This window comes from Acomys russatus, chromosome 29 (genome assembly GCF_903995435.1).
Source record: "Acomys russatus chromosome 29, mAcoRus1.1, whole genome shotgun sequence".
Lineage (NCBI taxonomy): Eukaryota > Metazoa > Chordata > Mammalia > Rodentia > Muridae > Acomys > Acomys russatus.
This window is the reverse complement of record NC_067165.1, coordinates 9,783,886-9,796,034: the sequence shown is the minus strand read 5'-3', so window position 1 is coordinate 9,796,034 and position 12,149 is coordinate 9,783,886. Positions and strand designations below refer to the sequence as shown.

At 43.3% G+C, this 12,149-nt stretch overlaps 2 protein-coding genes across 2 annotated transcripts in view; both read right to left on the bottom strand.

Moving 5' to 3' along the window:
* Agbl4 (AGBL carboxypeptidase 4) overlaps window positions 1-12,149 on the bottom strand; it is a 1,177,749-nt gene that overhangs the window by 178,762 nt on the left and 986,838 nt on the right. The window lies entirely within an intron of this gene.
* Bend5 (BEN domain containing 5) overlaps window positions 8,123-12,149 on the bottom strand; it is a 46,229-nt gene continuing 42,202 nt past the window's right edge. The window contains exon 6 of the mRNA XM_051171889.1: window positions 8,123-8,648. Within this exon, the coding sequence (XP_051027846.1) occupies window positions 8,491-8,648 (158 nt within the window). The 3' untranslated portion in view covers window positions 8,123-8,490. The remainder of the gene's footprint in view (window positions 8,649-12,149) is intronic.

Genomic DNA, 12,149 nt, shown 5'->3' with positions numbered 1-12,149 from the left:
TGTCACCCAACACATTCTCAGCCCTTATTCTGTAAGTTCTCTGTCTCGCCCAGTATAAGACAATTTTATTGCTAAAGATGTTGCTTCAAAGTCCCAGAGTAAACGGTGACACCCTGTGGATCAGGTGCTACCTAGATCTCAGCACCCATCCCCGAGTCCTGTCTTTGGACATATGGCCTGAAAGAGCAGCCACAGTGCTTGACTTCTAATGTACCAAGATAATGCAAAAGTAAGAGCTTTCCTCAAAATTTCGTTGACATGATCCTGTGAGGTAGATATGCCTGTTTCCAAAAGAGAAAAGTGAAGTGCTTCGGTTAGATTTTTGTCAATTTGACCCAAGCTATGATTATCTGACCAGAGGAAACCTCAATGAGAAAAATGCCTACATCAGATTGACCTGTCTGCAGATGGGTAGGGCATTTGCTTGATTAATTATTGATGTGGAAGGGCCCAGCCCAATGTGGGCTGAGCCATGTCTGGGAAGGTGGTTCTGGGTTATATAAAAAATCAAGCAGAGCAAGGCATGGATATTGAGCCAGCAAGCCGCACTCCTCCATGGTCTCTGTTTCAGCTCCTAATTCTGGGTTCCTACCTTGAGCCCCTGCCTTGCCTTTCTGCCGTTACAGACTGCCTCTTTCCCAAGTTGGTTTTGGTCAGAATTTTCTCCCAACTACAGGAAGCAAAGTGCAATATGAAGCTAAGATAGGTTAAGAACATGTTCAATGTGACATACATACTAGAGTCAGTGATGAAACACAGGACTATCTAAACCCAGGGTCCCCATTCTCATGATTCAGTGAAACAAGGTAGAACAGCATTTGAACTGTGGCCTGGCTGGTGAAGTACGACAGAACAATGACGTCATATTCAATGCTGCAAAGAACCATCAGGAGAAGCAGAATTCATGACTATGAAGGGAAGTAAGTTTAGCTCAGCTGAGAAATATTTCAGTGATGGACTCATCACATGAACTGTTGGGCTGAAATATAGCTGTTAAACCAGGGGTGGTGAAGTGGAAGTTTCTGGTTTCTTTGAAGACTCAGTTGTGTCATGTGGTGTTTTAATGAAAGCTGTCCTGTGAGAGGGCACGTGATGTTTTTTTGGAAGATGTCTTGTGAGAGGGCATGTGATGTTTTGCAGGAAGTAGACATGTGAGAGGGTGTGTGGTGGTGGGAAAGAGTATAAAAAAGAACCACAGACAGTGGTACAAGGCTTTTGGCATTTTTACACCATGCAACACTTTGCTGGTCTTCGCTGGTCTTCATTGGTCTCTGCTTTGCAGAGAGAAACATTCCAGAGGATTTCCTGTGGTACTCTGGCTGATTCTGGCCACTTCCACTGGATTGTGCTGATTTGGCAGAGCCTTGCTGGTTCTTCTGGATTGTGCCACCACTATGGGTTTGTGTGGCTGTTTGGTGTTAGCTGTTGGATTGGACTGCTGGTATCCTGACAACTCAGAGTGGAATTGGCCAAAGGAGCTACGTCTGAACAGGTCCACAACCCCTTTTTCCTATTAACATTCTTTCTTCCCTTCCTCTGGATGGTGGGTTAGATACGAGGTTGAAATATTTAAGAACCCTAAATAAAGTAGGTTTTAAAAAAAGGTTAAATAGTGTTACGGATTAGAGGACAGCTAGGGACATCTGTAAGATCATCTTTGACCTATAGGTTCCATGACCTTGTAAAGCTTCCTGGCAGGCACTGGTCAATCTCTCCAAAATTAAAGATTAGAAAAGTCTGTTGCTGTGTCTGTTTGTAGATGCCAAAGCACACATTTTTATGCCCACAGTAAAGGAGCTGGTTCACAGGAAAATGAGGAAACAAGGAAATACATTCTACTAGAAATGATCATGGGTTTTAAAGAAAATTTTGTTTTTATAAAGAAGAAATAAAATTCTTCAGTCTCAACAACAAGAAAATATAATAAAACACAATTTTTTGCCAACTAAGTTGAGAAAATAATTTTAAAAGTGGTTACACCCATTACGAGCATAAAGAATAATGCAACTGACATTCCTTTTGGCTGAGGAGAAACCACACTAAGAAAACAAGAGAAAGTGTAAAGGGAACATTAATACAAACGTTTCCATCAAGTTTTACTTATAAATCATCTAAAATTCCAAGGAGCTATAAATGGGCCGGGAGGCAGGGGCTGGGGGGCTGAGGTAGGTGGATGAAGCCAGAAGTGTGCAGTGAGTCAGCCTGCACCGCAACAAATGCAGGGTTTGCACAGGATTTCCAGGGAGGTGACGGAGGATATAAAAGCTAAGATCTCAGCACAAGAGGGCAGTAGGCACGAGACAGGAGAGGGGCATGCTCAGGTACAAGAATGAACAGGAGTAGTAGGAGGGCAGGAGAGGAGAGGAATCTCAGCATTAGCACTGATGGCCATTTATTCACTCTTGCTGCCTGCCGCTCTTCAGTTAGCTCCACAGGCTTCCTAAGAGCCCAGGAACTAGACACTATTTACTCTACATTATAGTCAAGAAACCGATGCTAAGAGAAGATGCCTGGTTTTGAGCATTGTAGTAAGCTGTAGAGCTGAGAATTGGACTTGATGCAGCTACCACCTGACTCAAGTTCGCTGTAATGCTGGGCTGGGTGGAACATGCAGTGAAGCTCTTCAAGGCCTGGAATATCTGGAGGTTAACCATACTGTAAGGATTTAAGCAACCAACCGGACGGTTTACTCAGCTGCAGCTTTATGTCTGTCCACTTTGTGGATGTTAGAGTTGGTAGTTATGAACGCCAGGGAGCAACATGGAAACGACCATGTTAAATGTGCAGGGATAAGTGCAAACCTGGTCCTGTGTGTAGCATACATGCTTGGACAAAATCCTCATCATAGTATTTCCAGCAGTGTTGTTTGAAATGTTTTCCCTACTTTGCAAAAAAATTATATAAAGTTGTTTATTATTATTATTATTATTATTATTATTATTATTATTATTATTATTATTATCTTTTTGAGACAGGGTTTCTCTCTGTAGCCTTGGCTGTCTTGGACTCTTTCTGTAGACCAGGCTGGCCTTGAGCTCACGGAGATCCACCTGCCTCTGCCTCCCTGAGTGCTGTGATTACAGGCATGTGTCACCAGCCCCGCTATTTCTTTATAATTAAAAATTTTACAGTCTAGAAACGCATCCAAGAAACAAACTGGGGCAGGAGAGAAATGGTCTTCGTCACACATTCCTTGGGCCAGAAATAAACTTGAGTTCCAACCTCTTGTTTCACTTGATGAAGGAAATTGTGGCCAGGATTTCTAAAGATTGACTCTGGTTCTGGCAGCTCAGTATTGCCATCTTGCCCAACAAGACACATTGGCCCACCACAAGAATCAGAGGAATCCAAGTGTGAAAGCTAAGGAGAGATTGGGGCAGTAGTGGCACATGCCATTAGTCCCAGCACTTGGGAGGCAGAGGCAGGTGGATCTCTGTGAGTTTGCGAATGCCTGGTCTACAGCATGAGTTTCAGGACAGCCAGAGAGACACAGAAAAACCCTGCCTAGAACTGCCCCTGGCCCCTGCAAGAGAAAAGCAGCAGCAGCAGAAGAAGAAGAAGAAGAAGAAGAAGAAGAGAAGAAGAAGAAGAAGAAGAAGAAGAAGAAGAAGAAGAAGAAGAAGAAGAAGAAGAACAAGAAGAACAAGAAGAAGAACAAGAAGAACAAGAAGAAGAAAACAAAAAGCTAGGGATAGACCACTAGTTTCTAGACAGAATGCTACCCTCTGTATTAAACCCAATCAAACAGAATTCTGGGAGTGTGACCAATAGCTCTAAACAAGGTTCTAGGGAAGATCCCAGTTAGTGGAGAAGAAACATAGACTCCATTGCAAATATCTTCAGGTAATTTTAAGGACCAGTGGAGGTTTCTATTTACCTAGAAAATACTCTTACTCCTTCATTGGTGTGCATACCTAATGAGTTCTAAGAAACTGGTACTTTTCAAAAATGTTGCTTGTGTTAAAATACTCATTTTATTTTGTTTGTCTCAGGCTTACTGAATCAGGTTCTTCAAAACCTGTATTTTAAGTACCACTGCACATTATGAAGATTTTCTGCTACACAGAAAACTTTCAAGCTTTATGTAGATGTTTAAATGAGATAAATTTTAAATGAGATAAATTATTATGATGTAATTATCTCCAATATCTCCTAATGACTTGAATTAATGAGAATGATTACTATGGGTAACTGAGGCTTGGCTACTCCTACATATACTCTGAGATTACATGGCTAGATTCAGAGCCACTGTAACAGTCCACTTATCTTTCAGGGAAGACAACATTTCTATCTATCTATCTATCTATCTATCTATCTATCTATCTATCTATCTTCTATCTATGTATCTACGTACATACCTACCTATTGAGGAAAAGAGAACATGGAGGGGTGGGTCTCTCTTTTGGCCTTGTTTTGGTTTTAAGGCAAGGTCTCTCTTGTTTCTGCTGTTCTGACACCTACTTCGGGCCAGCTAGCCCTTGGGCTCCTGGCTCCCTCTCCCCCATCCCACTCACACCTTTCCCTAGAAAGGATTTGTTGCCAGCTCTAGCTCCTTAGGCAAGACATTACTCAACTTTTTCTGAGCCCATTTCATTCATTTCAAGTGTTTAAGGTATCAGGCACATCCCAGAGACTCAAAACCATCTCAATGAGGCTAAGAGTCTAAATAGCGCTTTGAAACCTCTGGCTCCCCTCAGCCTTGCTCTGGAAAACATCAGCCACTTCTCTCTGTCTTATATGCTAAGGAGGATCTCTCCCTCCCCCCACCCCGCCTCTCTCGTGTGTGTGTGTGTGTGTGTGTGTGTGTATGTGTGTGTGTGTGTGTGTGTGTGTGAGAGAGAGAGAGAGAGAGAGAAAGAGAGAGAGAGAGGAGAGAGATGAGAGAGAGAGAGAGAGAGAGAGAGAGAGAGAGAGAGAGAGAGAGAGAGAGAGAGAGAGAGAGAGAGAGAGAGAGAGAAGAGGGAAGGGGGGAGGGAGACTATTAGTTCTTTCTCATCACTATGGCCAAAATACTTGTCAGAATCAATTTAGGGGATGTCATAGTTAGGCTTTTGTTGCTGAGCTACAACATTCTTTCTAAAAGTAATTTGTGTAGGAAAGAACTTACTCGACTTACAGGTAGTCCATCATTAAGGGATGCCAAAGTAGGAACTCAAGGCTGCATGAAAAAAACTGAAGCAGAGACCATGGAGGAATGTTGCTTATTGGCCCCCTTCCAGATTCACATTCAGCTATATTTCTTACACAGCCCAAGGTCATCTGCCCAAGGTCATTCACCCAAAGATAGCACGCCCACAGTAGGCTGGGCCCTCCCACAACAATCAGTAATCAAGAAAATGACCCACTGGCATGACAATAGGTTCGATAGTGAGAAGCAATTGCTCAATTGAGGGTCCTTCTTCCCAGGATGTCTAAGTTTGTGTCAAGTTGACAAAAAACAAAACAAAACAAAACAAGACAAAAAAAAAACCTATGACAAGGGATGAAGGACTCAGTTTGGGTTCATGGTCGCAGATGATTTCTGTTCACTGTAGTGGGGAAGGCATGAGAGAGGGGCTTAGATTATGGCGGGAGCATGTGTTGGACACTATCCACATGGCGGATCAGGAAGTCGGGCACCCAGTAGGAATTAGGGGCTGGACATAAGCTTCAAAAGCTTGCCTCCAATGACCACCCTCTACTATTTAGGCACCATCTTTTGACATTTCCAGAACCTTCCCCAATGGCACTAACAGCTGGAGATTAAGCATTTCAAACAGTCTATGGGGAACAGTAGGTGGGAGAAATGATTTCCGGAATCCCCTTCCAGGTAGTATCTGGGTTCCCTTCCACACACATCTGAATTAGGATCATTATTAGCAGTCAAATAACATGCACAGAGTAGTAACACAAGGACGGGAGCCAGGCCCCACCCAGTCTCTCTCAGTCCTGTTGTGCCCAGCATGTGCATCCTAAGTTACAAAGTGCTCTCATACCCACCATGCATTTTTTCTGCGGTTATGCAGTTTCCCTCCCTGAATCACCAGGCACCCGGGAAGCAGTTGTGCATTGAATTAGTCTTCCAGGGATGCCAGGAGCCTCTGGGTGTCCTCATGATTAGAGAGAAAAGGGATGAGGTCAACAGTGATAGACGCTTTAGTTTCTCAGGCATTTTGTTTCACAAAGGCCCCAACTGCCTAATGCTGGAAAAGTGAACCTATCTTTTATTTTGTTGTGTTTTGAGACAGACAGTGTCTCATGTAGCCCAAGCTGGCCACAAACTCACTGTGCTGGCTCTTGTTTGGGCAAATAGACACAAGCTAGAGTCATCTGAGAAGAGAGGTTCTTTTTTTTTTTTTAATTTTTTATTAATTTATTCTTGTTACATCTCAATGGTTAACCCATCCCTTGTATCCTCCCATTCTTCCCTTCCTCCCATTTTCCCCTTATTCCCCTCCCCTATGACTGTTCCTGAGGGGGATTTCCTCCCCCTGTATATGCTCATAGGGTATCAAGTCTAGAAGAGAGGTTCTTGATTAAGAAAAATGCTTCCATCAGATTGCCCTTAGGCAAGCCTGTGGGACATTTTTGTGATTGGTGATTTATGTAGGAGGGCCCAGCTCACTGTGGGTGGAGCCACCCCTGGGCAAGTATTCCAGGACTATATAAGAAAATAGAGTGAGCAAACTGTGGGGAGCAAGCCAGTAGTAGTCAACACCCTTCTGTGGTTCCTGCCCTGACTTCCCTTCATGATGGACTGTGATCAGGACATACAGGCTGAAAGAAACCCTTTCCTCCTCAAGTCAGTTTTGGTCATGGTGTGTTATTACAGCAATAGCAATGCTAAGACACTCACTATGTAGCCAAAGCTAGTCTTGAACTCCTGATCTTCCTGCCTCACCTCCGGAGTATTGGGATGACAGGTGTGGTGGGCCACCATGCCCAGCTGAAAAGGAAAGGTATCTTAACAAGAACTTGCTGAACACCAACCACAAACTCTCCTTACCTCAGGAAATGAATCAGGCCATGTTAAGCAAGTAGACAAGTCCTGCTGTGTAAGCAGCTACTGTTTTTCTTCCACATTGCCTGATTTTCTCACTCTACTGATAAGACTCTGGAAAGTTGTGTATTTGCATTAAGATCACACAGCTACTTTACAGAGAGCGGGGGAAAACACTACAGAAGAAAATTCATATCGATATATCCTATGGTGAGCGCACACTGGTTCACAAAGGATTATTAAATTCATTATTACCTTACAAAGGATTATTGGATTTACTGAAATATAGGGTCTCAGAGTGGCACCCCCACGTATTCAACCTTGAGCTTTTGTATACAGATCATCAAATTAAGGGTTAAAGAGTTACAGATCAAAGTCTTCCACCAGTGTCTAAGAGTCCAAAATAGAAAATGACAGTAACAATTGCTGACATTTATTGAATATGTTATATATTTTATCTCTAATCCTTATAGCAACTCTGTGAGGTAGGTATTCTCCTTTTATGGGACAGAAAACAGAAGCACAGGAGGTTATGTTAATGCCAAAGCAAGCAGGAGAGCCAGGTTTAGACCCTGGAAGCATTTGTCCAAAGCCTTTGCCCTTTCCAAAATGCCACACGTACTTTATTGGCATTGCATAAAGAAAAGGCAAAGTGCACAGGAAGATGCAAAGTGGTTTGCCAAAACATGTACTGGACTCTGTGAAGATCCAGCAACCATACAAAGCAGATCAATGATTATGTAACGCAAAAGATCATCTGAATAAAGAAACTGACAGCCACCGATGTAGCCCATTTCCTGGATGAAGCCCTGCACCACGGCTTGCAACATTATTAGTCCCCCCAGTACCCGTTTCTTTACAAAGAGAGGCTTGAATGATCAGGGGAGCTAATTCTTCCAGATGCTAATCACAGATCACCCTCAGAAAGTGGAGTGGTCCAAGGTTCCTCCTTGGAAGTTAGAGAGCATGAGGTGATTTGAGATTGCCCCTCAGAGGTGTCACAGAAACCTTATGGGCCCTCTCTCGTTCACCCTTAAGGTTTCTCCATAGAGAGGGCTTTGAGGGCCACATGCAACACTAGTTCGCTCAACCACACATTTAATATTATATATAGGAAAAATGAGAACAACTGTCTACATCAAGAATTAATGGAATTTTATTATAGAACAAAATAGAGGAGCAGAGAGAGAAGTCCTCTAATGGTAAAAATAACAGTTCATATTGGGTCCCAACAGGCTACTCTGATGCTGTACAGCCCTGTGAAAAGTGCTTTTCCCATCCCATAATAACACTGGTGGTGGCATGAGGCTCTGCTGAGTCTCAGCAAATCCATCTTCCTTCTTTGAAGTAGAAAGTCCAAGTTCAGAATAAGACACTGACTTCAGTGCCCTGAAGAACCCCTGCCCAGACACGGCCATGCCTGGTGTGGTCCACTTGGATGGCACCGTCGCCCGAAATGCACACGCCACACAAGGAAAATGCAAAGGCTTTACGAAAAAAAAATCCAAAGTTTATTGCAAATTGTATTTTGCTTCCCTTCGTTCTTCATTTTTACAAGATTTGTTGATATCCATGATTTTCTCACAGATGTACTTGTTGACTTTGGAGAGTCTCTGTGCAATTTCAGTTTCATCCACCGTTTCCTGTGCTATTCTGTCATACAAACACTCTAGACAGAGGGAAGAGACAGGAAGGTCAAGCATTAATGGTGAACTTGGGAACCAGTCTTTTAAGGAGAAGGGAGAGCACATGTCTCCTGACATATTAGCTTACATGGTTATTTATTTAAAGTCCTGCCATGAAGTATAGATAAAAGACTAAATGTATCCTCAGAAAATAATAGTAAGAGCCAGGTGTGGTGGTTCATATCATTAATCCCAGCACTCAGGAGGCAGAGGCAGGTAGAGTTCTGTGAATTGGGAGGCCGGTCTGGCCCACATACTGAGTACAAGGCCAGCCAGGGCTACACAGTGAGCCCCTGTCTACAGCTACTGTGATACAACCGCCACCCTGATGAACACATTCCTCTAAGCCCCCGGATGCCGAGTTTCTCTTCCTTCCCATCTCCATCAATGGTAAACACTCTCCTAGGTTTTGTTTTTAAATCTCTTAATGTTATCATGTGGTATATGTCCCTAAACATTTTTTCCCTGTCATCAGCCTTTTAATAAATGTGCCCATCTTTCTATGGGTCTGATTGCTGATTTTACTCAATGGGACACAAATATTGTAGTATACAGCTGCAGGTCACCCAGTGAAGGTCACCCACCTTTATTGATGAGAAGTATTCTACTGTAGGACTTTATCTTATTTTTAACTGTGCATTTGATTATCCATGGATACCTGGTTTTGAAATTGCAAACAGCTTTGCCCACGTCTGAGGGTATTTATCTAAGAAAATCTTTAGTTTCCAGCATAGGCATGGCAATGCTGAATATGAAGAAGTATGCTTGCTCTGCTTCACTAGGTGATGCCTGGCAAACTGTTTTCTAAAACGTACCGATTACCCTTTCAAATAATAATGGATATGAGTAAGTACAGTTGCCCTATAACTTCAACAACACTTGACACTGTCACATCCTTAAGGTGTGTGTGTGTGTGTGTGTGTATGTGTGTGTGTGTGTGTGTGTGTGTGTGTGTGTGTGTGTGTGTGTGTGTGAAGGAGTCGCCCATATTGGTGACTACTGATGAGGCTTAGGATAGCTACTCTCTGAGGGATCCTACATTTGCTATGGGGAAGCAGAGCAGGTCTGGTCAAGACCTGACTGAAGCCTGATTTTCAGCGAGTCTCCCAGACTAGAGATTTGGTATAAATTATTACCCTAGAATCCCCATATCATTAACTAGGACAACAAACAAAACAACTTTTAGAAGAATGCCCGGAAGTATGTAGAGCAAACATATGTAAACCCCTTTCACCTTTCAAGAAATAAGGAATACAGTGTCCATATGAACTTGCTACAGTTATTTTATGTTTGTGGAACTGTTAATTTCCCAGAGCCTAGTGCAGTGAGTGATAAAGGAGAAAGACTACATAAGTATATGTTCAATGAATGAATGAATGAATGAATGAATGAATGGTTTTCCAGGGAAGACTGAGAGGGTATAAAAATTCTAGATATAACATGTAGGGAGAGATCCCAGTTGGGAAAGTTCTTGCCTGGAAGGCAGGAAGACATGAATTCCATCTTCAGAGCTCATACAAAAATAGTCAGCCACAGTGGTTCATGCTTGTAATCCCAGCATTGGGAGGCAGAGACAAGTGAAGTCCTAGGGCTCACTGGCTAGCTAACTAGTAATAATTGTTGAGTTCCAGGCCAGTAAGGAGACCCTTTTCCCCAAAATAGAATGAGTGGCACCAGAGAAACAAGACTAATCTCTATGTGCACTAAGCACACACACACACACACACACACACACACACACACACACACACACACACACACACACAAATACACACATGCCCCCACCCAAATATAGCCTAGACATAAAAGGGCCTGGGTATGGGTAGGGTGTATAATCATAGATGAAACTAATACTTCTTTGATCGTGAGTTTCCTCACTTAGAAAACAGAGTGACAATCCAACTCTAAGGAATTGTGATGGATAACCATGGCCTTGCCTACCCACAGAGATCACAGTGATGATACAGGGATGGAACTTGTAACTACGTTATGCTAAATCTTCCACTCACATGGGAGAAGCCTGGGGACTAAGGTGAATGGGAGGTTCAGGTCAGACGCCATGGCTGCTTCACCACATCCTGCCTTTCCAAGTAGGAGTAAGGACCAATTCTTCTCACATCCATACTGCTCAGTGTGTGTGTGTGAGTGTGTGTGTGTGTGTGTGTGTGTGTGTGTGTGTGTGTGTCACAAATGTGCTTTCTCCAGGCTGCCTTTTCCTTTTCACTGAGGCTTACACAAGTGCCTTAACTGGCCTCCACTGCCTCCTGAACACCGTTCCTTGAATGTTCAGTCTTCCTATCTTCACTTGTCTGTAAGGACTGAGATAGGACGCTGGGTCTTCTGCTCTGTCTAACTACAATCCCTTCCCTTTACAAGGCACTCAAAAAAGCAAGTGTCTTGTGCTCTCTTCCAGAAGACCTTGGCTTCAGGTTCCAGCTGAGTGAGGAGACTGAAGTCTACCCGGCACTCTGCTCCCATGCCTGTGGAGTTTCCTGTGGAAGTACAGATTATGATCTGATAAAAATCCCATCATCCCCTACTTCCCTAAGTCAGGACTATGTTACCAGCTAAGCAACCTTGCTTGGACCTAATCTAAATCAGGGAGAAGTGTGTCAAGAGCTGTTCAGGCCCAAACATGGCTCTCATCCCAGATGCCTCTCGGAGAAAGTTGGGCTAACTGGCACTATCCAACCCTGTGTCAGGTCAGGTAGCCCAGGGAGTTCTGTCTCTCCTGTAGTCTTCAACACAATAAAGGCAGGAGAAAGAACAAAAGACAGGAGTGTGGAAGTGATGGCCCTAGGGGTATTAGTGGAAAGAGAAGGACACATGTTGTGGAATGTGGTCGGGAAGGCCTCCACAGAATTCCAATCATCTTCATTTCCTGGGGTAACAGCTCTGATTAAAAGGCTTTTGTTAGACTCTCCTTATTAATCACCCGCAGTTGCTGGGAATGTGTCCCTCTGCCAGGGAGCATTTGAGATTATTGCTTAATTAACAAGGTTTATAACAGTGCTAATGTGTCCCATTAAAAAAAGTTATAAAAATTAACCAGAATGCAATGCTGTGGCTCATTTAGAAAGCTTAGATACTCCGCAAAAGGTCATTCTACTTTAATAAGGTTTAACTGTCATTTTGGAGTTTGTCATCAGAGCAAGACCTGGCTCTGTCCTCCAGTTTTCATCTCTCTAGAGCAGGGTCAGATGTCTCTCATCGGTCTGCTATCTGCTAGCGTATGATTTTAACATGAAAGAGAAGAGAAAATCTTCACAGTGCTGTGAGTGTGAAGACTTCTGCCACTTTTATATGCCCAATGTGGCAAAGTATACTCACATCACACAAAATAAATATAAACAACCCAGTCCTGCCAGACAGCTTGCCCAGGAGGAACCAGCCAAATGCAAGCTGGAATCATTCAAATAATTAAGCTTAAAAAATGGTGACTGTGTGGTGGGATGGCACACAGACCTCAAACCTGCCTGGCTGCA